At 39.0% G+C, this 25959-nt stretch overlaps 1 protein-coding gene across 1 annotated transcript in view; it reads right to left on the minus strand.

Moving 5' to 3' along the window:
* The window catches only part of GALNTL6 (polypeptide N-acetylgalactosaminyltransferase like 6), a 431047-nt gene that overhangs the window by 70556 nt on the left and 334532 nt on the right, over positions 1–25959 (minus strand). Inside the window, exons 5-6 of the mRNA XM_058024028.1 lie at positions 12132–12317; positions 7096–7279 (exon numbers count right to left, since the gene is read on the minus strand). Of these exons, the coding sequence (XP_057880011.1) occupies positions 7096–7279; positions 12132–12317 (370 nt within the window). The remainder of the gene's footprint in view (positions 1–7095; positions 7280–12131; positions 12318–25959) is intronic.

Consider the following 25959-nt stretch of genomic DNA (forward strand, 5'->3'; position numbering starts at 1 on the left):
AGTGGATGCAGAGGTTGCTCCCAAATTTATGCTGATAAACACTATAAAATATAAGAAAGGACGTTGGTTTTCTCTTTCTTAGAATCGATAGGTGTCACCAAATTCTGCATTAAAGTTCTAGAGAAAATGGCTCTAAACATATAAATAAGAATAGAAAGAATTGCTTTAAAAAGGTGACATTTTTCTTTATGGAAAACTGTTCAGACATGATTTTATAATTTTGAAAGTGAAGCCATCTGTATCAACAGTATGGTGATAGTTTTAAATAGCCCACCTGTATGCACTGAGCAACATAGCTCAGTCTTCTTCTTGGCCACCATCCTAGTCTTTTTTATGTAAAGATGTATTAAAATCATGCCCAGAAGCTACTTAATTTTCTAATTAGTGGTAGTATTCATGACCCATTCTATGAATCTGCCCCAGCATATGGGCATATAGACTGTCAAGCTCCAAAGTTGATACTTGTGTGAAGTAGCAGGCTAATAGCTCTAGAAGGATTATACTCAGGGTGTTTATATTTTTATGCTAAATATGATGGCCCAAGTATTAAAGGAAACTGGATATATGAGTTTAGGCATTAGGAAAAAAATTAGTACTCTGTCTTGGCTGGCATGAGCCACAATGACCATTTAAGTGAAAGGTGGTGTATCAAATCTGAATCTACCCAATTCATCTAGCATGAAGAACTTGATTAGTGATTGATTTCCTTGATTAAAAATTAAAATTAAACCACCAGCAGCATTTTATCCTTGATTTTTTTTCATTCTGATAGGTTACACACTCTGTAGAGTCCTCTCCTCTGTACTGGTCCTCAGAGAAAATGTACTGGTTGTACAGTACCTCTGCACTGAAATCCTATCAAAGGCAGGAGAAAATGATTCAATATCACCATACGCATATCCACAAATTCTGTGTAAGTGTCAATGTCTCTCATTGAAAAAAATTCTGAGATTTCAAGGGGCCATGGTTAGATGACAGTTGGTAAAAGCTATTTTTATATCCACTATTGTTATCTCCACCAGCAGTCTTTTACAGACCATAGCTTGTCAAAACAATAATTCAAGACCATAACTTACACAAACTAGCACTAGTTGAAGATTGCTTCACTGTAGAATAATTCCTTTGCATAAAACATTCCTGCTGCACAGTTCAAAACAGTAGATTATACTCAGGCTTTAAAAAAATAGATGATTGTTTCTGGTTGTGAGAGGTTTTATGAATATGTTTATAGGCAGAAATCAGCCATAAAAGACATGGGCTATAAAGCTCTGGAAGCTATAGAACAGAAATCATTGTCCAAAGCACTTTCTGAACTTCAGAAAATGATAATAAAATTGTAAAAGTGCTTGTCAGGTTTGAAACGTAGTCTTAGCAAAGGCTTTCTTTGCACGAACATGTTGTAAAAAGTATGTATTTAAATACTGAAAGTAAGGAGCTGCAGAAAAAGAGTATTTCTGAGAGGATATCAAATTCAAAAAAAAGAGCACCAGGATGACAGTTTGCAAAATAATAATGTGATTTTAGGTACGCAATTCAACAGAATACATCAAGTAACCTTCCAATCATTACACACAACTAGCTACGTTAGGGTCATAAATTACATTCAAGGTTGAGAGCCTGTGATGCAAGGGAAAGGAAAAATGTACTGATTACCCAATCTTATCCCTTAAGCATGTCCAAAATTTTACCCAAAAGTACATCCATTAAATATAAGTGGCTCCCATTACTGTGAGAGCCTTGTGATGGTGGAGTGATTCTATTTCTATATTATAGATAGGAAACTCAGTATAGGAACTAAAATGTCAGATCTTACAAAGTTGTTTCTACTTGCTTGAATAGCCCAGTATTTGCAAAACTGCTGTCCTAGTCCTTTGCTAGAGTTACATGTCTCTTCAACTCTGTCTCCCTTCAGGGAGGTCTGGAGATCACAGCTCTACACTAGAAGGCAAAGAACTCTTGGAAAGTAGGGAGTGGCCACACACTGAAACACTCCTAACTTCCTCAGATAGGTACTAGGAGTCTTGGCATCCAGTAAATAGCACAACAGTTCTCGCATTGGTTAAATTTTCCATCTTGAGATGCAATTCAATAGCAATGCTGTTAGGTCTCGCCTGCACCTTTCTCTCCTTCCTGCATCATAAAGTTACACCACCATAAAAGTGCTCCAAGGAGTTCTGCAGCCCCTTCCAAACTTTTTTGAGTTGAAATGATGTTTTTTGTCTGGTTAGAAGTATGTTGCAGCTGGCATGAAATGGATGCCAGTTTGAGATCAGGCATGTGGTACCATGAACTGATATAATGTAAGTGCTGCCAGGAAATAAAGAGCAGTCATCCCCAGCAGGCCTGAGCATATCAAACCTCCACTTTGAACTTCCACAGAGCTTTTAGCTCAGACAGGCTATTAAATCATATAAACTGACATGCTGTATATCACAGTCCATTACAGTAACAAGGTTATCCCATTAGTTTAAGTGGGGATTGCTTGGGTTAGGCAAGCTCTGCTGGAGACCAGAGAGCCTGCACCATGGAAAGGAACAGCCACAGAGGAGCATGCTCTTATGTCCCAAACCTAAGTGTCCTGTAAGGGCAAGCTCTCAAACCTCTGCTGAGACAGAGGAAGGAATCAGCCGGAGATGATAAGCCAAGATGACCCTTGCCACAAAGCAGATAAACATCTCTGGTCCTCCCTGCTTATAGACTACAATAAAACGTTCCAAGTGATCTCCAGTTCTGCTGAATGATCACTCATCCTGGGATCAAGACAGTGAGCATCATCATGACATAATCATGATTCCACAACTGTCTGACAATTTCCCACCATGCATCAGAACACCAATTTGAGTTGCTTGCACAACCCCAGATGCAGCAGAAGAAAATAGCATGAAGCACTCTTCAGAGTATATTCAGGTAGTTGTACACAAATTGCAAGACAAAAATCACTACAGTCACTATGATGATCTGCAACAGGGACAGATCAGTTAAATGCAATATAAAACCTCTCATTTCTGTGGCACATGAAAAAGGGAAATCAGAGTTCACAGACTTAGTGTCTGCATGAGGAGGCAACCTTATTAGAGGAGAAATCCAACTTCCATGCCTAGAAGGATTCCATATATCCTGAAAAATAGTCACACAGATATTTCAAAAAACTCGCTAATCTTAAAAGCTACATGAGATCCATTTATGGAATAGTTGTTAAGCTTTCCTATACGCTGCAGTGAGCATAGAAAAATGTCCAATAATTCATATGGGAGCTTTGACTGAAAATACATTTTAAATGGCTATAGTTCGGTTCAGTGAAACCTATGGGAAATTTGGCATGGCCAGTGACAAACTATATGTAAACCAAACTGATAAAATTCGTGCATGAATGCTGCCTGATCCAAGTGCAGTTACAAATTTGTCATATGACTCCCCAGTTGGTGCTAGTACATCATCTGTACCTGAATTTCACACTGGAAGCTTTTGAAAGTGTTTTACAGTCTTAAAGCCATAAACATCAAGCCAAATCTTGGTGTAAAGCTACTTGTTGTGAACAACTGCAGAGGGCCTGAGAATGGGTGAGAGGAACACCATTTCTGAGTGTACATCCGAAAGAGCTGAGAGCTGCAGTGAAGCTCCAAGTTCTGTCACAGCAAAGGATGGAGATGCTGTTCCAAGTGGCACTGCAGGCATGGGAACAATAAATCAAGACTACACTCATACCACAAATGGATGAGAATGTCTCTTCTTCACAGGAAGCATTTTGAACTGGAAGACCACGTTGAGATAGATGGTGTCTAATTGGAGAGCACCTGGTCAAAACTGACCACAGTGGAATACTATTAAAAAAAAAAAATTAAAATGTGGGAAAAGATTAATTCCAGAGCACTAGCTGAGTTGGGATTGGAGCTCAGTAAGATTCATGCTCCTGTCATACCAAGAGCCTACCTGCCAACCCTTCAGCTGCTTGTGTCAGCTGCAAACACGCTGCTGGTGTGTGCTGCAGCAGGACTTTGATCATGTGCAGATGGAAAGCAAATGTACCATGCAGATAATACAACAACTGCTCTTAGGTCTTCTGTAGTTTGATCTGGTTTTATGTACATTATTTTTTAGGCTGATGTGACCTTTTCTGCTTCATACATATACTGCGATGGCATTTTAAGTGAAGGGAAAAACTCATCAGCACACTTTTTGGATCATGTATCCATTATTTGCTGGTGTTTTACTAAAAATGCTGGCAATTTTCCAGTTCATTAGGGATCATCTCAGATCTGACTCTGCTGGCAAGAAATAGAACTATTATGATACCAACAGTAAAATATTTAACCTAAATTAAAAAAAAAATCCCTACTGCTTGCAAAACAGTAGCATAATAATTATGGTGCTGGCTGAAGCAATTTCTAGTTTTAGTGCATATGTAACTAAAGGAAAACTGTTCTGTATCTTTTATTTCACAGAAGCTGTCTTGGTCAATTAAGTTACTGATAGGTAAAATTACTGATAGGTAAAATGGTTTGCAACATTTACTGTAGTTGTTGTAAGCAAGGTATTAAAAACTTGAGGTCTCAGCAGAGAAGGCCATAGGAGAGATGCAGTACTGACTTCGAATTAGAAAATAAACTTTCCCCTAAGCAAAATTCATACTGATTATTTAAAATGTATCTATTCCCATTTGCCATCTTAGGCAGGGGTGCTTTTAAGCAAGCATATTGTCCTAGCTCAGCCAGCCTTCAGTCCTGCTGGCATGTGTGGGGACAGACATGACGGCTCCTCATGTGCTGCTTTCCCAGCAGCATCGCCCTGATGTGCATCCTGCTACGGGGAAAACAAAGGGAGACTCTCACTGATTTGTGCAACAACAGGGAGGTCTTTCCATCTGACAAGTACACAGATTACAAGAGATTTATAGGCTGCACTGTACTATATCTTGTTCCTTGAGAAGCCATTTATCTGCCTGTGTCTCACACTGGCAGGGCAAGGTGGGTATCAGCTGCTGCCATGCTGAGTGGAACAGCAGTTCATGCAAAGCCACCACATCTATTCTGTACTGCACAAAACCTTGTCCTTCTAGGAATTTTCCTATGAGAGATTCCTCTTTAGTCCTCTCTTGTCTTCGCAACAAGATTCTACAAGATCCAAACTACAAACAGCAAATGTGAAACAACTGATAAGCAACCCTGTGGCTACGCTGGCAATAGAGAAGTTTTACTTACACAAACTTTGAAAGCTGAACCAAACTATACAAAGGTTACTTTCAGTAAGTGCCAAGAAACTACAACTGCTCAGAGGACCAAGAATGCTTACAGCAATTGAATATCTAGCAGCTCTGGAGTGTTATGTGACTGCACTAGCTGTGTCCGTGCTGTGGAATGGTGTAGCAGGGCATCTGGCCCCTCAGAAGAGCTTATCTGTGTCTTGTTAGCTGGTGAACTCAGGGCATCTTGCCCTTCATGAGAGCTTGCTAATTGGTGAAATAGCTCAGTCAAGACAGCTTGTCTTGCAGTGACTTTTTTTTGATGCCATGAAAGTAATGTTTCCAGCTGTCAATAGATATCTTGCTGTGGAAGTGAGATCTAGAAAGGAAGCTGGAATTTCTGACTAACAGTTCACTTTACAAACTATAAAAGCTACATCAAACTTTCACAAAGCAGAAATCTTCTGCATACTCCCTGGAAATCTGTGGGGCTTTCTCTCCAAAGCTGGGATGCCTCCCTTAAGGTTACCCTCCTGGGAGCTGAGTGAAAGCACTCTGTACGCTATTGTTATTTTGGCAGTAAATTACATTGACTCCTAATCTACACTAGTTCTTTTCCAGCCTAAATATAGGTACCTCGATATTGTGCACTGTTTTATGTAATCTACTAGTTCTCTTTGTTTTATACTGTGTAATAAGTAGCTCTCTTTAAGGCCTTTTGACTGTGGTTGCCTATCTGTTAAATGAATAACTAATTTTATAATAAACCTGATCTGCTGTCCTGAGAACTTGCAGGCTGGAGCGATTTTAGGTGCAGGCCATACTAAATTTAAACTGCTGTCAAAAATCTGAGACGAAAGCAGGGCTTGCCTGAATCTCCCGCCCGATCAGTGACAAGTGGTCACATTGGCACCTGATGTCAAGTACTTCACTGGCACCTATGCTAATGCAAGATGAAGACCGAAGGGCCTGGATGGAGATAAGCAAAAAGGAACAAGTAGAAAAATGAAAATGAGCCCACAGATATCACAGTTACCTACTCCTCTCTGCTGGTCACTCCCTGGATATTAGGGTCAGAGTTCTTCTGTTGCTATTGTTTCCATGTTTTGCTTTGGGAAGGGGGGAACGCTGAGGTTTCAAACTGCCATAACCTACAGTGTGGAGGTTCAGCCAAGGCTAATGAAGATCAGAGCCTGCCCTAATGGCAGCCCTGCTGGGATGTGCCTGTGCGAGGCCTGGGGACCTTCCCACATTAGAACCATGTCTGTCTGTCTGTCCTTTCCCTTTTGATAAGGATTAATCCAAGCTGAGCCTTACATGAGAATAATTATAAGAAGAGATAAGAAAAAAGGATGTACCTTTGTGAAAAGAAGGAAGATAATTTCTGTGAATGAGCTGATCTCTACAATACTGGGATCAGAGGCTGTCTTATCGAAAACTATTTACAAATCATCTTGACAGTGTTCAGGTTTGACAGCTCAGTGTTTAAGTTACAGCACTGCATATACAGCAGCCATATCACCAGTTATAACCAAAGTATCTGCTGGTGTAACGTGGAGTCAACTGCGGGTGCATATATTGCATCAATCGCCAGCAAATAAAGCATTAAATAAAGTTTCTGTGAAATAAACAGAATTCCTGCCATTGCAATCACTTCTCTGATGCCAATACCTAACTACAAGTACGTGCCTGTCTCTTATGTACAGTCACTGAGCCAAGTTGTGTTTCCATCCACAGCTTGTGAATTCTACAAATCGTTGCCTTGATCTTTTTCCTAGTTTTCAGGTGTTTTCTTCTATTACCTTTCATTAGCAGAAAGTGGCCTACATGGAAACGCCTGGGCTTGGATTCTGCTACAGTTACACTTTTTGCTTGCCCTTTTTCATGTTCCCACTCTCCCCTTTATGGCTACTTACTCAAAGGGGTCGCTGGGATCAGCTCTCTGGAGCTCTGGAGGAATCGGGATTCTCTTGTAGTACATTTCCCAGTCAAAAGCTCCTCGCATGGCATCCCCCGCCTGCGCCTCGTAGCCAAAGTGGTTGTGGTCAATGACATCGATCATGGGACACACGATGGTTTTGTGGTTAAGTGCAATCTGGTCTGAAAAATGAAAGTAGAAAATAGGAAACGGCATGTCTAGTCAAGCCATCTATCATATTACTGCAAAGTGAATCCCACAGGTTTCTGATGTCTGAAGATTGCTTGCTTTGTGCCCTGTGGTCCCCCAATAATTTCATCTTTCCAATCTGTAGCAAACCTTTATTTAAAGTAGAATTAATGCAGTTGGGGAATGATTAGAAGTATTTATGGTTCCTTAAAAGGAAGCACATCCCTGTGAGACCCACAGGAGTCCAGTCATCTGCATCTCTCTCATTGCTATGCCAAGCTGTCCCCAGGCACCTGCTAGGAGCAGGCCAGCAAGCAAATGGTAAAAATATTCCCTCATCTGTAAGGAGTCTGTTTGAGAGAGATTTATTCCTAAATGTGAATTTCAGTCCCTGCAACCATTCAGTCACTGTTCCTGTGGCTGCAGAGTGCATCAGCTTTGAAATCAAATGGTCCAAATTAAAGGCAAACTCCAACACAAAGAGAAAAACAGAGCTTGCGTCCCTTTTTTTTGCACCAATCTTTGAGTTCTAAAGAAGGCTCCACAGTATTATTCTTACCTGCTTTCTAAAGAAAGGACTTTAGTTTTGCTTTAAAAAAAAAATTAGAACTGTGAGACTAAATCAAATTCCCATCCCTAGCATAAGCTCAGCTCGGCCTGAGTCTGCTTTGGTGAATCCTATTGCTTAATCCTATAGAGCTCCTCTGAAAAGAAAGACAAGTAAAGAAGATAGGCCAACATCAAGAACTTGGCAGAGGAATAATGGCTTGAAACGAGGAAGTACAGAGAAAACCAATAGCCGTGTTGACATGAAAGGACTGTAAAAATTACCTATGAACCCTCAAAAACCCCTTAAAACCTTAACATTCCAAGTATAATAAAGCTTTTTCTCTGAATGGCAGCTTAGATCCTTTATATTATTTAGTACATTTTAGGGCCTATGTGGAAAATTTGGTTTTTGTTTTTTGATTTTGTTGTTTAGATTTCACTGATGCTTGATAATACCCTAAATATAATCAGAGGGCTGAGTATGGATTGAACAATTAGCTAGGAAGGCAGGTAATACTGGTATAATGATTAATAATACAGATTCTACTTCCATGCTTCTGCAAGACTGGAGTTAAGAAAAAAAGATTATATTCACAAAACATCAGGGTCTTTATTCTCAGAAGTTTAAGTTTAGAAATCAGGGATCAATGCTTCTAGTGAGAAATTACTGTGACTGGAAGTTCAGCCTGTTTTTAACATCCTTATTCTTTAATAGTGAAATAAATTTAAAGCACAGGATCTCACAAAATTCTAGGAAACTGATCACAGAGATAATGGCTGCATTACTGTTGCTACTGCCAAATATAATTACATTCACTGGCACACTGTACAGTGTTATCTGTGATCATTATATAAAGTCACTTTTACATAATCTCTTTCCTGTGATGGCCCTCCTAATAGTTATAGGGCTTATAACAATCTGTCTCTGATCCCCCCTTCTAAATTGATTGGAGTAGAGAAACTAAATGGGATTGATTTCTCTGAAGCAGGTCAAAGGTAGACTCTTAATGCTTTAGCATCCTTCTCTTCATCTTTAAAAGCTGCTATCTTTCAATACACTGAAGGATTTGAAGTCTCCAAGTCACATGTAGATAGCCTGGGGGAGATTTTTTGAGCAATGCTCAAGCTCAATCACAGCCTCCATTTCTGCAACTTTCTCAAGAATTCTGCAAGTATGATGATGCTTACCTGCTGTTGTGTGTTTCTGCAGAATTACTTCTCAGCCTCCAAAATATTTTAGAGATAAGGAACCACAGGAAAATCTTTTGTTTTGATAAAAACAGGGTGTTTGTAGTTGTGTACACCAAAAGTAACTGTAACTGAAGACAACTGTGGCTCAGCTCCACAAAGCCATTTAGATACCCTAAAAATACTGAAATAACTCAGTCTTTCTTTGGCCTAAAAGCTAATAGTTCATTCTGAATATGTAAGTTAGATATTTAAATAGCTCTGAGAACCATCTTTAAGTAATTGCTTTTGGTTCCTCGCCCCCTTCCCCAACCTCTAACTTTCAAGGTCTCATTTGGAACAAAACCTGGTTTGGAACATTGGAAAATGCTGCTCCTCTCAGCAAAGACTGCCAGCCCAGAGCAGGGCTGAACTGTGATTTTTCACTACACATGCCAGATTCAAAGCAATAAACACTCAACATGTCCTCTGTTGTGGTTTCCCTGAATGACTTTCAGTCACATGCAGTGCTGAGTGAATCACAAAATATGACTTCAGATAAACATTTGAAAACATACATTTACTGTACTATTATTAGCAGCCAGGTGTCATCTGATTTCAGTATAGTAAATATATGCCATCTCAAGTTTATAAGAAAATTCTCTCACTCCTTTAGGAAAACAGGGCACAGGGAAAATATACGAGATGTGTGTTTATTTTCTATTTGTCCTTTATGTAATGCTCTACTTTTTCTTTCAAAATAAAACAGATTTGATTCTGGGTTTCGGTATTTCTCAAGACTCATTTCTAGGTCCTCTGGCTGGTTTGTTATCTACAGGTATTCTACTGTATGTGGAATGAGAAAGATTTCATTCCTCTTGACAACAGAGGGGCACTGATGCAGTTGCTCTCATCTTTCCAGTTTTCTGGTTTGAGGCTGAGGGTTCAATATCAACTGCAACCTGGCTGCAATTGTGAATCCTTTGATGCCAATCTATTTCTTCTTTGGTTTTTACAGGGTGAAATCAAGCTAAACATATGGAACAGTTTATCTCATGGAAGACCACATAGGCTAGGGGATGAGGCCCAGCCAGGATGGGTTTATCAAAGTCTGGTCCTGCCTGACTAATGTGATCTTCTATGAGCAGGTAACCTGCCTAGTGGATGTGGGGAAATGGATATTGTCTACCTGGGCTTCAGTAAATCCTTTGATACTGTCTCTCAGAGCGTTCTCCTGGAGAAGCTGGCAGCTTAGAAAGGTGCACCCTTGACTGGATAAAAAGGTGGCTGGATAGCCAGCCCAGAGAGTTGTGGTGAATGAAGTTAAATCCAGTTGGTGGAAGATTGGAGGTGTTGTTCCCCACAAAATCGGTACTGGGGCCAGTACTTTCTAACATCTTTCTGGATGATCTAGATGAGGGGATGAAGTGCACCCTCAGTCAGGTTGCAGATGACACCAAGCTGGACAGGATTGTCAATCTGCTGGAGGGCAGGAAGGCTCTTCAGAGGGATCTGGACAGGCTGAATCAAGAATTGAGGCCCCTGGGTCATAACAACCCCATGCAGTGCTACAGGCCTACAGATGCACATCTGGGAAGCTGCCCAGAGAAAAAGGGCCTGGCCTGGAGCTGCTGGCTGACAGTGGCTGAACATGAGCCAGCTGTGCCCAGATGGCCAAAAAGGCAATGGCATCCTGGCCTGTATCAGCAATAGTGTGGCCAGCAGGACCAGGGCAGGGATTGTCCCTCTGTCCTTGACACTTGTGAGGCTGCACATCAAGTCGTGTGTCCAGTTTTGGGCCCCTCAACACAGGAAGGACATTGAGGGGCTGGAGAGAGTTCACACAAGGATAATGGAGTTGGTGAAGGGTCTGGAGCACAAGTCCTATTAGGAGCAACTGAAGGACCTGGAGTGGTTTACCCTGGAGAAAAAAAGGCTCATGGAAGACCTTATCCCTCTCTACAACTGCCTGAAAGGAGGTTGTGGTGATGTGGGGTTGGTTTCTCCTCCTAGCTGTAGGAGAAGAAACCAACTATCTTATGTGATAGAACAAGGGGAACTGGCCTCAACTTGGATTTCCCTCTGCTCCTTTATGACATTTCTGCTTTACATGAAGACATGGAGGTTATTTTTAAAAATGCAGATGTGATTGAGGGCAAGGAGGTAACAAGGGGAACAACTATATGCATGATTTGATATGGAAGCTAAGAAGGATAAAAATTTGGAATTTTGTGCATTATCTTATTACTGATCTGAAGAGAAACTAGTTAATAGTATTTTTCTTGGTCTCTACTGATAGCTCATTAGAAGAATGCACATGTTGCTGCAAATGCTTTATCAGCTTACTGTGTGGCCCAAGAGTCCCAACATCAGAATTCAAGGAACAATAACTATTAATTAGCAAAACCATAACCTTCTGTGTACTTACAGCAGACTTTTTTAATGAATACAAATTTCTTTATTAGGCAACTCAGAAATTTTCTTCGGTTACGGTAGCAAAAAGCACTCACTTTGCAAAGCATATATACTTTGCACGTGTATATGATGTGTAGAGAAGAGAACATTGTTTCCAGAAGTGAAATCTTACCCTACAACAACTGATTCCTTCCATTCCTTTAACTAATAGAGCTTTGCTGGCTGCAGCTCGAATCCAGCAAAATAGTCAATAGCAAATCATTCTTTCTGAGCTTCCTGTTGTGGATGCTACTGCTATTGGAATTAACACTGAGGCCTTGGATATATTTACAGCGAAAACTGTTTTAATGCAATGTGGAAAACTAGAAAGGAGTACAATACCTGCATAACAAACCCTTTCAGGTCTTTAGCAAGGACATAACATTATATTAGATATAGCAGTGTATTTAGTAGTAGTAATAATAAAATAAATTGTAACTATTATATGCTGAAGCATTACTGAGAGATTTTACAAATTCTTTAGTCTCAAGGAACAAAATGCAGCCGCTCATGTTTCTTGGAGTTCTGTCTCACACTGACACTTGAGACAGATCAGAACTTCAGCAGAACTCCAAACACTTTGACACAGTGTGTGTCTATCTTACTGTGGGACACAGCTTCAGTTACTGGTTCTATACTCTGATTTTAATGCCCGATGAATGCTTGTGCACTTACTAAGCAAGGGTGGCAGCCAGTTCACGTTGACCTCGCAGTGGGAATCCAGGAATGTCAGGACCTCTCCTCTAGCCAGCGAGGCTCCCAGCAGCCTGGTCCGAATGAGCCCTTCCCGCTTCTTGGTGCGCACGATCCTCACCTTGGCAAAGCGGACCATGTACTCCTCCAGCTTCTCTTTCAAATGTTCTGGAAAGAAGGACAAAGAAACCATCAGCACTGCCAGGCCTGGAGGAGCCAACAGAAGGACAGGTTGGTGTAAAACCTGCAAGCTGCTTATCTACTTCCATCTTTAGTCACTTCAAGTCCTCCAAACTCTGCCATAAATCCTCCTGAGATGGTTCAGAAAGTGCAAATATTCTCTCTTTTATCACACAGAGGAAGGCAGTGACACTGTGCCACAGTTGTTGCTGGCAACCTGCCATCCACAGTATAATGGCCAAAACAGCTGCAGGATATTCATCCATCCTCTGGCTCCTGCAGCCCAGGGCCACATAAACATTCTGGCATGTCATTTTATAAACAGTGACATTTCCACGTTTCCATGTACAAGTTTCCAATATCAACTTATTGTGAAGAACTATGCACGGAAATAAATTTAAAAAATAAAACTAGCACAATGAGGTTGTTTTTGTAATGGGAAGGGAAACAGACATGAAGAAAGAGCTTAATAGTTAGATACCAGCATGAAGCACACAGACAGCTGACTTGCTAATAAAATTAGGCTGAAATGCAGAATAGTTGATATGTTCTCTGATCTGCAAAATCTGGTTCTGTTTGTATCGCTAAACATCATCTTTGGGAATATTTTTTCTTCTGACAAGAAATGCACACTAAGAATCATAAAAAAACCCAACAACATAAAACACCCTGCAGTTTTGCCTCTTCCTAAATACATCTAAAACACAAGTCCTGATCTTTTGTCTTTGCTATAACATCTCAGCTTGCCAATCATTACTTTGGAAAAATACGATAATTTCATTCATCAGGGGAAAAGGGAGAGAAAAGCTTAGTCTCTAGTAATTAAAACAGTTGACAAGCTACATTTAGTGATGCTAAGGATTGCAAGCTGAGTCTCATGGAAATGGCTTTGTCAAGTTATACTTGTTTCTGATATCAGCTACTAATTCTTTGGACTTTTATGGACAGCACAGGCCTTGTTCCTGTTCTTACACCATTACAAATTGTAAGAAGTTTGCTGTGGACTAGCCAAAAGGATTTCCATTTAGCAGTATCCTGGAGTATATAATGCAGACATACAAATTTAAGGCAATGAGCAAGTAAGTCACAGCACAGACAATACAGAATCTTGTGCAAAAGTAAAATTAAGCTCCAGTGAAATAGAGCTCCCTCCACATGTTTATTTTCATCTTGCTATTTTCCTAGCTGACAAACACATACAACCTTCCAAAGCTACCTGCAGATAAGGAAGAAGTAGAACACTGATGTGTACTTAGTGGAAGAGTACTACTTTATACTGAGGAATCCTGATGCACACTGGCACAGAAGAGGGACTGGGAACATCCCACTGCAATGACTACAGAACAGGTTGGGGCTTCTGGGAGGAGAAACACAACATTTTGGAGACATCCTGAGTCAAGAGAGAGGCTTGTGCTCATTGTACTGCCCAGGAGCAGTATTAGGTCAAGTGAGGAAAGCCAATTCTGAGACAATAACATAAATAATGACATTCAGATAAATATAGAAAGTTTTTGTCTTCTGCTCTGTGTCTGACTGTAGAATACCCATTTAAATTCCTAAATAAGAAGAAAAGAATTATCTCTTTTCCTATCCCATTTCACTATTTACACTCAATAAAATCCCAGCAGTAACAATGCCAAGAGATGTTCTGTGTCTTGAGAGGTGGGTTTTGTATGACCAATCATATTCACAGGACAAAGCCTGTGTGCTACTCTGATTCACTTTAGCTAGCAGCTACAATTCAGTTTTGTGACTGAACTGAGGTTTATTCAAGCCCTGGATCATTTTGTGCCCACAGGCAAAACTGTTTAAAGTGTATATTTATTGAACTGTTTTTCTGTTTTTATGAACTCCATTGAGACTATTCCCATAACACAGAAATACAGAAGAAAGGAAATAGACCTTAAAAACAAAGATACAAAGACCTTGCAGGTAATATAAGAAAGTCTGTTAGGGCTGTCAGTCTGAATTTTTTTCTATATTGTAAATTGTATCATCTAATAGCCATGAAAAATGAAAAAGCTCCAAAGTGACAGGTTATTACATATTTCCAAAGTAAATCAAATCTAATCAGTTAGGTACCATAGGTTCTGTTAGTCCTCAGACACCAGAAATTTCCTGCAGTTCTCGAAGGTCACCTAACCCTTCTCCTTTTCCATCCACAGGTCTTCAGTTTGTTTGCACTGAATGGTGCATAGGGACCCAGCACCAAGAGCAAGGCCACACTGCTGCACATTGTTCACACAAGCACTAAAAAAGAACTGGGTTGCTCAGCCAGAACTCACCTCCTCAACTCTGGAAGCAGCTGCTAAATGCCTTGGCTATGGCACAAATCCCCCACCATCACCTGCCTACCCTCAGAGATGGGTTCACTGGTGACACTCTGGTTGATCGAGGAGTTGTGCAGCTACTACACAGCTCTGAATTTCATTACATATCAGACACAATTGCTTTACTCCTTCCTGTTTTTAGGCAGTTTCCCTCTTTGTAGGTGAAGGCAGCTACCAAGAAAGCACCTAAATGCTCTGATGGAGAGAAGCAGGAGCCTTACCTGGACAATCCAACTTGTCTGTGGTGTTGGCAGGCTCCCTGGGGCCTGCAGGCACACAAGTTGGCCTGCACTAGCTGGGTGTCACAATGGTTACTGCCCTCACAGCAGGCAGTTTGAACATGGCCAGCACTGCTGTTTAAATGAACGAATACAAATGCACCCTTTTAATGCATCCTGATTGTTATCACTTGTCTTGAGCCAAATTAATTCACTGAAATTCGGTCTCATGCAAAGGAATTAATTTCATCCTTCCACATCCTTCAGCGAGCAAATTCTGGAAGCTGAGTGCCTATCCTCTCAGGAAAACACTTCAGGGACAGATGATGTAAACTATCAAATTATGATACATTCTTTTCTGTTCTTATATCAATTGCTAAATAACAATGGAGTTGAATATTATGATGTGATTGTCATTAGTTGTATTGGAGCTTGAAATTTATTAAATTGATGGTAGTTCATACCGTTCTTTCATTGCTTTAGATTCCTTGCAAACTCAGGAAAAAGGTCTCTCAGATTTTAATTTTTTTTTCCTTTGGCTGCAATTCTGTGGAACAAACAAAAGCTCTGCACCACCTTCCTCCCTCTCTCTCAGATAGCTCTTCATGCATTTTAGACAGCATATCACCTGATTTGTGAAGAACTGCATCAAAACATCCAGCACATCTTTTGATGCCAGAATTACATATCCCAAAATTATTGCCATCTATTTAATTAGTCCAATGACTGAATGATTTTATCATCTTCTCCTTGTTGCTAAGGAACGCGTAGAAAAAAAAGCAGAAACACACAAATAAAATTTGCTCATCTTTTTTCTACAGAATTCTAAATGCCTCCTCATTTAGACATATCTGGAAGGAGTAAGGAAGAAAACAAAAGTAACGGCTTGTGAATTTTATAGAGCTTAGTTAGGCAAGTGACATTAAAAGACCAGGTCTACATACAAACCAAAGCATGTGGATTATAGAGAGACATAAGGTATCTACATTTTATAGACCAGTTACATGTTAGTAATATCCTAACAGTAAGTCATGACAGAGTCAAAGAGAGGCCTGCAAGAACACCTACTGTATCTTTAGTCTTGAGATATGGCAAGGAAGGTGGTTTGGGAATTTATTTGGGAAAAAATTCTCAAAAACTAAAATAACTATAAAAACATCACAAAGTGTTTAAGTTCAATGTCCAACTCCAATATGGTTGTGAGAATGAAAATACCTTAAGGTGAAGGAAACAAATTCCCTTTTGGATCCATAACTACTGATCTTTTAAACTTAAATCATTACAAAAGTGATCTCATACTCTAATTTGTCCTACAATGTCTTGAGGACATTGTACCATCTGTTTCAAATTTTACCAGTCTCTAAAAGCAAAAATAAACACAGAGTAACAGCCAGAGACAGTAGAACAGTAGTAGTTTTAAAAAAAACTGTAGTATTTTCTAATATAAATATAAATACTAAAAACATAGATTTCATTTAGAAACTCATTTTGATTAAAAAATAATATCAGTGTTTGTGATTACTAACAAATTTAGATTTTTAAAGTCTTGTCTTTTGCCAAACCTATTAGAATAAACTTCCCCTTTCCACAATAAATTTCCCTCACAGAAGAGAACACCAAATGTTTTATTTCCTATAGTACAACTGCATTTTCTCACAGATCCCAACTATTTTATTGCTAATACTGCCTGCAGAAGAAGCATCTCACACACAAACCCTGTATGTTACACATACACATTTACAACTAAGCAAACTCAAGTAGATAAGAAAACATGCATGAATCAATGTTAGCACAAAACTGTAATTCTAGAGAAATGATTTAAAAAAAATTATAATGCAGTGTGTAAAATAGAAAGCAGCCTATAATAAAAAGACATTTAAATGCCCAGAGGACAGCACATTCATTACCAAAGGTAATCAGATTTGAACAGATTTGCCAGGACAATAGAACAGGGAGGTAGGATGGTTTAATTTATATTCAGTAGAATTACATAAATTCTACTTTCAGAATTGGGCATGAGAGAGAAGTCAGTATTGAAATTCTACAGGAAGCTGTAAATGGTACTTTTTGCATATAAAGAAGCCAAAGCCCCTTCCATTAGATATCGGAGCAAATATCTAATTCGTAATTGAAAAGAAAATAGATCATACTTTTCTTTCCAGTGCTGATCAGATGAATCTCTGAAACGTAAGTTTGACACATGCCAGGCACCTGCTAGGGCAAGAGCTGGCACAAAGGTGACAAATAAAGAATAATGCATGGGCAGGCTGTTTACAGGCTGTCACTGCTCTGACAAGTGATGATAAAGGGAAGCATTTTGTCTCTTCTAGTGGCAGCCTGTAAACAAATTCTCCATTGTTATTGCTCTGCATGGGCCTCCTCTGTCTTCATTTAAAGTCTGGAGAAGTTTTTCTAAAATAATAGCAAAGACACAATTGCTTAGTCATAATAATTAAAGATCTACTCAAGCAGAATACCTGTTTACTTAATTTGGTGCCCAGAAATAAATTGGAAACCAGGGTTCTGTCTTTGTGAGGTAAAAAATCATGTAGTAGTAAAAAGCAGAACTTAAATTCTTCTCTCATGTTGGGATGCATACAGAGAGTATTTCATTATCACATTAGTACCCATGTTACCATGTGATAAGAAATGTTCATCCAGGGTTATTGAGAATGAGTCAGGGAGACTTAAAAGATTACATGAAAGCTAGAGCAGGGCTTCAGGACATGCTTGACTACAGTATGGACCATGAAAAAGGAAGGAAAATACAAAGAAAATAAAGTATTTTGTTAGGCTCCACTCCAGTCCAGACAGGCAAGTCCAGAGCCCTTCTCCACATCTGTAGCACCTCAAATTTCTGCTAGTACAAAAAGTACTAGCAATTTCTGTTAAGGATCACTGACCAGCAAATTATCAAATATTGAAGAGCAGCAACAGAGTCTGCTAAATGCCTGGATAAACAATTTTAACTAAATCTGTTTATTTCTAACCTGAATTGACTGAGAGGTATGTAATTCCATGCTCTGGAACTCCCAGCATGAACCATATGAAAATAGTCCAGAAAAACTCCTTACAGTAATAGAAAAAGTATATTGGCCTCTCCTGTTATCTCAGCACAGGAATATTGGAGGAAGCAATGTGGTCAAAATTATAGTAGTCTGCAGCCTTAGCTCAGTAAAACAATACACAAACCACCATTTCTCTTGGTGAAAACTAAAGCAGTAAAATGGCTATTTTGCCTTGCAACGTACACAAGGGCAGCTTCTTTGAGGCTACCTCAAGAAGATTTTTCTCTATCTTTTTTACTCTCAGGCCAGCAACAAAGAGCTTTGTGCCAATATGCACAGACAAACCTGCAAGTACACTCATGCACCCTCCATGGCTCTCATAGTGAGAAGAACTCCATCACTTTATTATGTTCCTTCCTGCAAGATGGGATTATCTTCCCAGGTAAAATTAGTGAGGATATCCTCCTTTTGTTTCCTGAAGCCTTGAGCATATCTTTTTCCCAGAACAGCTTCATCTTTTGATGACTGACTTAAGCTTGACAGAAAATACATAAAGGAAACTGAGTGGCCTATGGTTATTCAGTTATTCCTTGTTTTCTGCTGCAATTGACAAAATAGCCCTCTCCAGTGCATTGCCATTCTTTTTACTTTCACTGCCTGCATGTCTGTTACCATAAAAACAATCAGTCTGAATACAGAATACAAGGTGAGTCTATGAATTTCAGTAGATCATATTCCTTTCTTCTAGTTTCCCCCTAAGCTTCTTATTTGCAGAAGGTTGATTGGAAGTGCTGGTTAAACACAGAATGATTGCATAGTCTATACCAGGTCAGCTGCCACTTTTCATAGCCAAGTCAAAGTCTACAAGAAGGACAAGTCCCCTGGTTATAACTCTGGGTAAACTAATCCATTGCTGCTCTACTGCTCTTGTGAATAAGTCTTTTGTAAAGTCCAAACTGAATCTTCCAAGCTGCATCCTGGGGTTATTGTCTCATACCATCTGCTAGTATCAGGAGGAATTTTGTTTTGCCATCTCTGCAATTCCCTTTCAAGTTACTGTGGGCAGATGTTAGATCACCATTTAGCTTCTGCTTTGCCAGACTAAACAAGCCCAGGTTTGTCAGCCTCTTCTCAAAGGTCACATACTTTTGGCCCATGACAGTCGTGCCAGTCCTAAGCTGACTCCAGCTGTAGTCCTTCTTGAATTGCAGAGCCCAAAATTTGATGCAGAATTACAGCTCTGTGCAGAACCAATGGTGTAAAAAGCATAATTTCATTTTATCTGATTACTCTCACCCTAGCATAGCCCAATCCAGTTTGCCTTCCTGGTGATACAAGGTGAAAACTTTCTCCTATTCACTTGGTACCCACTATGACCTCCGCAGATGCTTACATCACACCAGCTAGCCAGTTTGCATCTTTACTGGTACATGGAGTTATTCACCTGGGTGCAGAATCTATCGCTCCTTGTTGAACTTAATTAGATTTCTTTTGCCTGATCCTTGAGCTTCCTATTTATTGTGTAAATTCCTCTCTCTGTTTTTGTATCATACACATATTTGCTGAGGGCACACTGTCTCATCATGCAGGTATCAGTGACTAACCCGAATCTCAGTATTTACCTAAGCTGTTCTGCCAATTAGTCCTGACTAAGGAAATCTGGAGGAAGGATGGGGAAGTTTTCTGCTGAACAGATTTTAGCATCTGATCCATAGCCATTTCAGACAACAAGAAGTTCCAGAAGCAGACAGGTAGTGTGGAAACTATTGGGTATGGTAAGTTCTGATACAGACTGATAAATAAAAGAAAAAGTCATATCTACTTAATAGCAATTGCCTTAGAGCCATCTTATTTTTGCCCTGGATAACCCATTCTTTCCAAAAAGCTTTGCCCGCTCTTTCCAAACAGTTTTGCACACCTAAGACTATGATCACTTGAGATCACCATGTATTTATTGCTGATCTGGAAATAGCACTGCTTACAGAGACTGGTGACACTCAGAAACTTGTTTTGGCTGTGATGTTTGGGTTAACTGGCTTGAGTCAAGCTAAAATGCAATCTCTTTTTTCGCATATTAATAATGGGTCAAGATAAAATGCAGTTTCTTTTTCTGATGTTAATAATGACTCAAAGTCCTTGCATGATATACTACAAGGCTGTGGAGAGTATCCTGAACATGCAATTCTTCTGTTCATTCCCTGCACTTCAATGACAATGAACTCCCAGACAGCACCCTCATTTTGATGTTCAATTTCAACTACAGCCTATTAAAGTTGAAAGAATCTCCAAACTACATAGAAAATGCACTACATAGTAAATTCTTTTGCTACAACCTGGAAAGGTCAGCATTACGAAGAGCAAGAGGCTAAACAGAGCACATGAATACAGCTTGATTTCATTCAGGATAGACTTAAGGTAAACTTCTCTGAACGAATCTGTTTTGTTGCACATGGGCTTTCATATAGTCATGAAAGGAGTGATGGGGACTGCAGAATCTGTGAGACAAGCTGCATTTGCTGAGACTTCTCCAATGATAAAGACATTCAAAGATCCTGGTACTCCTTTGTTCCACTTCCCTGAGCCCACATAATTGTGACTTACTAGTCATTCTGTCACCAGCAGAGAAGTGTCTTTGTCAACAAGATGAGTGTTCAAGTAATTGAACACCTTGATATGAGCTGTGGTGACTGCTTACACAGATGTCATGGAAGCATCATTAAACTCTTGAGGTACTTTTTCATTCAGGTTTTTGAACAGGAAAAGAAGCGAAGGATTTCATTTTTAGGCTGCAGTAGTGCAGCACAGTACATCAAACTGCCTCCTTGGCATCTAGGGCTGGCTTGATAGCTGGTTAGTAGTACTGACACAGCTCCAAGTTTTCCTTTCTTATAAGGAAACTATGAAAGAATTTTTAATGTATTTATTCCAACTGCCAATTTTATGAGATAGCTCTTGAAACTTTCAATGGCACTGTATGGCAGCATGTCTTTCCTACAGCTGATAGCAGGTTCCTTCATTTACAGAATATGGAATTGCTTTACCACAAGAGCAGCATGGCTGATGGAATGAATTTCAACCAAACCGGGAAGAATTTTTTCATATAGGTCATTCTCTGAACACAATTATGTAACACAGACCTGTCAAAAGAGTGACCTTGCTGCATTAAGATGTGATTGTTTTTAACAGGTCTGTTTACTACAGAGGTATTTATACAGTAACTTGTCCCCAAGGGAAGTTTATTGTGAGGTTTCTTCCAGGTTGCAAAGCCAATTAGAAGGTTATTTGGAAGTGAATCCATGAAAGATAAACTTTCCTTGAGATCAATACATTACTCACACATGCTATCCTCTTTCTTTCATAGTCACAATTTTGCATCCTGACAATATTGATTCTTAAAAATCGTAAATGATGACCTGTCAAGCAGCACTTCTGTAATGTATTTTTAACACTGCAAACAGCCTTGCAGATTTTGAGACCTGTATTTTGACTGACATTTTCTCTGTTTTGCCTAAAACTATCTTTGACATACTTTCAGTTCTTCCTCCAAAATATATCGCTAACTTTTGCAATAGGTGCTGCCTCCAGAGAACAGTTTTCTCTCATTTCACTCTTTTTAACCTCTCAAATGCCAAGGACAGTTTGTATTGGAGAACTGGTAAAACACCACTGTGAGGATGGTATTTGCCTTATATTTGCAGAGGACAGTAACACTGGTTCTTGGGAACACTGGAAATAGGAGTCACAGAACACACATAATTACTTTTTAAGTGGCATCAGATTCGGGTACAGCTCCCTACATGGAACACTTTATTCCCAGAGTAATTCTACTGACATTCTAAAGTGTTGCAAACCTTAGGCTTGACTCATCTGAAGGTATTGGAATATGGCTATCGACTCACAGAATCTTTGAATATACTCCTGACTAATTGAAAGTGCTGTACTTCTGTAGCTCTTTTCCATTCTATGTGCTAACCATCACAGGCTGGTTGGTCCTAAATAGAGCTTGAAGTGAGTCCTTTTCCTCAAGAATTCAGTGAGGTTTTTTCCCTGAGTGCACAGGACTTTTGATGTAAATAAGAGAAGCCCTTGAAATATACTTTGAAACTCAGATTTCAAAACACAAAAGAGATCGTGGGCAATACCTTATTTCTTATCTTTGAAATGTGATATTATATCAAGAATATAGCAAAGTTGTCTTCCAACTTTTGTACTGATATTTTTCTTTTTAAAAATGCCCTCTCTGACAGAGGAACTGGAGTTCTGAGGTACCAAATCTTTCCGGTGGAGTGATGAATTTACCTGTGCTCTGCATAGTGCAACAGGATGAAATATGTAGATGCTCAATGAGGTTTCTCTGACCTACTGAAAGAAGCCTCAAATTCCTAGCAGTGCAAATGCTAAAAGCATGGAGCCATACACTTCTAATTATCCCTTGTATTGCCTGAGTTATATTTCCTATAACAAAGCACCTGGCAATATTAGACTTTTTTTTACAGGCGGAATGCAGACCTTTATAAGATCCAGGAACACTTATTGATGAAGCAAGAATCCAGTTCCTTCTCTCAATTGCTGCACTTCATCACCCAAACATTTTCTTCTTGTAGCTGCTATTTCAAGAGTTTTTCCTTTTTCAATTTTGTCCAGAGTGGAAATACAACTCTTCTTCTGATACTTTGAAATGAAAAAGTTTCTGGTTTTTACCAAGCTACAGCTGTAGTTCTCAAAACTGTTTCAATCATTTAACTGCAGAAGTTAGCCCTGTTAGTTGCATAACCTTTGCACTCACTGCTATGTCGAGGAGCACAGTGAAAGAAGATGGAGTTATTATTGCTGAAGAGGTTTTCAGAAAGCTGCAGTTCATGGAAATTCTCTGACAAACTACTGGCAAAGAAAAGCAACCAATTTAAGTAATGTTTTTTAGATTAGGTCAGGTACCTTGTTTACTCCATTTCATTATTTGAGACAAACAGTTTGCTTTCAAAATTAGGTCTATTGAAATCTTACAGTGAAAGAGTTGTTTTGGTTACATACTTTGAAGCATGAGAATTAATTATCAAAAAGGAAACCATTCTCTGTTCACAGACTCTCTGCTATGATGATGTTCCTCTACATAATGAGGCAAACACTGATGCATAATTAGGCATCTTCTAACATCAGTGTGAGCTATTAATCAAACAAGAACACCATGTTTTATCATGGATATACGATCAGCTTTTCACTTTTTATTTAAAACAAGAAAAAGAATAAATAAATGAGCTGCTACATAAATCAAGCTTTAGAAAGGGAGACATTGAGTTTTTTCTTTTTTTTTCTTTGTAATGTTTTTCTCTCTTTGTTTTAAACATTGAACCAACCTGTCTTTTCCTATCTCTCTCAGTTGTCACAACTGTTCTGCAGGATCACTAATGCTCTTCACATTCTCTTTAGTCTGGCAGGTTGCCTCATTAAGGGTAAGAAAGAGAAAGACATACTGAATATTAAATGAACATCTAAGACCTAAAGGTTAATTAATTAAATAAATAAATATTATATTGAATATTAACTAGTAGATCCAGGCAGCTTTCTGGCAATGACAAAGGGATTAGGCTCAGACTACGCCCATACATTTCTATACATAATATTATGAATACTCCTCCACTGCTCTCCCTCACTCAAACAGCTGCCTGTCTTGCAGCATCAAAAGACAAAGGATATAGCCTAGTATTTTTTACTTTACATGGCAACAAAGTTCATGGTAATATAGTAACCTGTGGGTACAAGGAATAAGGATGGCATGGACTATTCCTAATCTCTCTGGAAAACAGAGCTTTAGGCTTGTTTCATCTTCCTATAGATAGTCACATGAATCCAGATTCAAACACAAGGCTTGGTACATCTGGCTATACATTTTATTTGGATAAACACACAGCATTGTCCTAGTGATATTTTCATATCTTTCATAAGTAAAGGATTAATGGACTAGCCATTATCAAGTGAGAAATAAATCATTGCCATGGACATGGCTTCTTGCTCTTAGAAAGTGTAAAGCTATTTTAAAACTGGAATGGTTATATCTGCTTTACAGCATTTTACTGATCCTTAAAGATGGAAAAAATGCTGTAATTCTGAACACAATTGTCACACCTATATTACTGTTAAAAACTCTGCAGATTATGGATTTAATAGAGAACATAACTTTTGGATTTCATATTTCCTTGATATTTCCTCGACACATAAAAAATTATCCATTAAATCTACAATAGAAATACCTGAATTTAAGTAATATCTGAATAGGAAAACAAAAGATTATATAATTTTCATTTTAAAGCACTTTTTACTGAGTATTCAGTAGACTGTCATTATCTTGACTGATCCAAGAAGTTCCACTGGTCCTGACCAGAACTCTATGAATCTTCCCCTCATCACCATCTTTTTAATGAACTGGAAGTGTGGTCCACACACCGTGTGCCCCTTACACTTCTCCCCAGTTTTGTGCTGGTGTGAGGTTTCCCACCTTTAGCAGACGAAGGTTTTGCTTTTTACAAAAAGGTGCAACAAAAGGAGTGGGAAAGTTACTGCCATTCCCTGTAATTTTTTTTTTAATCTATGTGTCCTCTGCACAGTTGAAAACCAGTCATGTGAAGATTTACTGTTGTAAGCAAGCTAAGTGCAATGCAAAAATAAATCAGGGCAGAAAATGTTCTCCTTGGAAAAACTTTTCATTGTGTGAGTCACATTTCAAGAGATGTACTGTGCTACCTACAGATAACTTCCTCCAGCTACTCAGAATTACACAAGCAGCAGTATCTTTCCAAAAATCAACTTACTCATCTCTATGGCAGCTCCAGAAAGGGCTTTCCTGGGAAAAACACAAGTATTTTTGCATTTAGCTGTAGTTTGGACTGTAGAGGTGATAATTTTTTCCCATGGAAATATTGTAACCACATATCTCTTTTTTTTCAGGTTTTGTTTGTTTTTTAATAACTTATTACCTAAGGTTTGCTTCTTTTCTGCTTCTTGTGAGGGCATAGCTTAGGCTCAAGTAGAACAATTAGGAAACAAATGGAATAGGTACAGGCAGAAGCACAGACAAGCAAACAGAGAAACTGCCACCATTGACCCATGTACCAGTTTTGTAACTGTTCTCATGTAATGAATTTTTTAGAAATTATTGAAAAATTGACAAAAATATTATTTTCCAAATTTTCTACATTTTTTTTATTACCTAAGACATTCCTAGATCTATTTATCATTATCTGGAGTGGTAGATGCTTATCAGACTCTGGAATGTAAACTGTGACAGCACTTAAACACAAAGAAATGTGTTTAGCTTAATTTTAAGGCTACCTGAGAGCTGGAGCTCTGAATTCTTTCTAGAGTAATGTTTCTGCGTTCATATTTTCTTGGGAGCATCTGAAAGGAAGTAAGAGCAACAGAAAAATAACAGAAGAGTTAATGAAACTAACAATGGGCAAAGCTGAATACAGGAGCACTATAAAACCCAAACCAGCAGATACCACATCACTAAAAGGTGAAATAAAAATAGCTACCAATATTCTGATATGGATATGGCTTCTATTCATACCAGACTATCATTCTGCTGTAGGGCTGGGCTTTTAGTGCTGCTGTAAAGAGCACACTGTATTTTAGCAGTACATCCTGTAATTTGGTTCATTTGGCAGCTTGGAGCCAAAGGGGAAATACTTAAAACTCAGAAAAAAGAACCCAATTTCCAAAAGAACAGCTGGAGATGTTCAAAAGAAGGATACAATATGCTACCTGCTTTCTTTCACTGACACATGTCCAGGTTGCCATGAGGAAATTCTCTTTAGGATAAGAGACTCCCTTAACAGGAGATTTCCCTTGGTATGAAGGTGATGTGCTTCATTTATTAAGATTACCAGACAACTTTTTTAAAGTAAGTTTTCCGCAAGTGAAAATTTCAGTTCCAAGGGAAATAAGGATTGAAGGACTCATTTAGGTTGAAGTTCTCTGGACCACTCAGTGTGGCATGGCCAATCACTAGCAATGGAACTCAGTTTTTATAAAAAAAAATTAAACACATCAGGACATGGGACTTGTGCTGTGTCTTGAA

Source organism: Melospiza georgiana, chromosome 5 (genome assembly GCF_028018845.1).
Source record: "Melospiza georgiana isolate bMelGeo1 chromosome 5, bMelGeo1.pri, whole genome shotgun sequence".
NCBI classification, from domain to species: domain Eukaryota; kingdom Metazoa; phylum Chordata; class Aves; order Passeriformes; family Passerellidae; genus Melospiza; species Melospiza georgiana.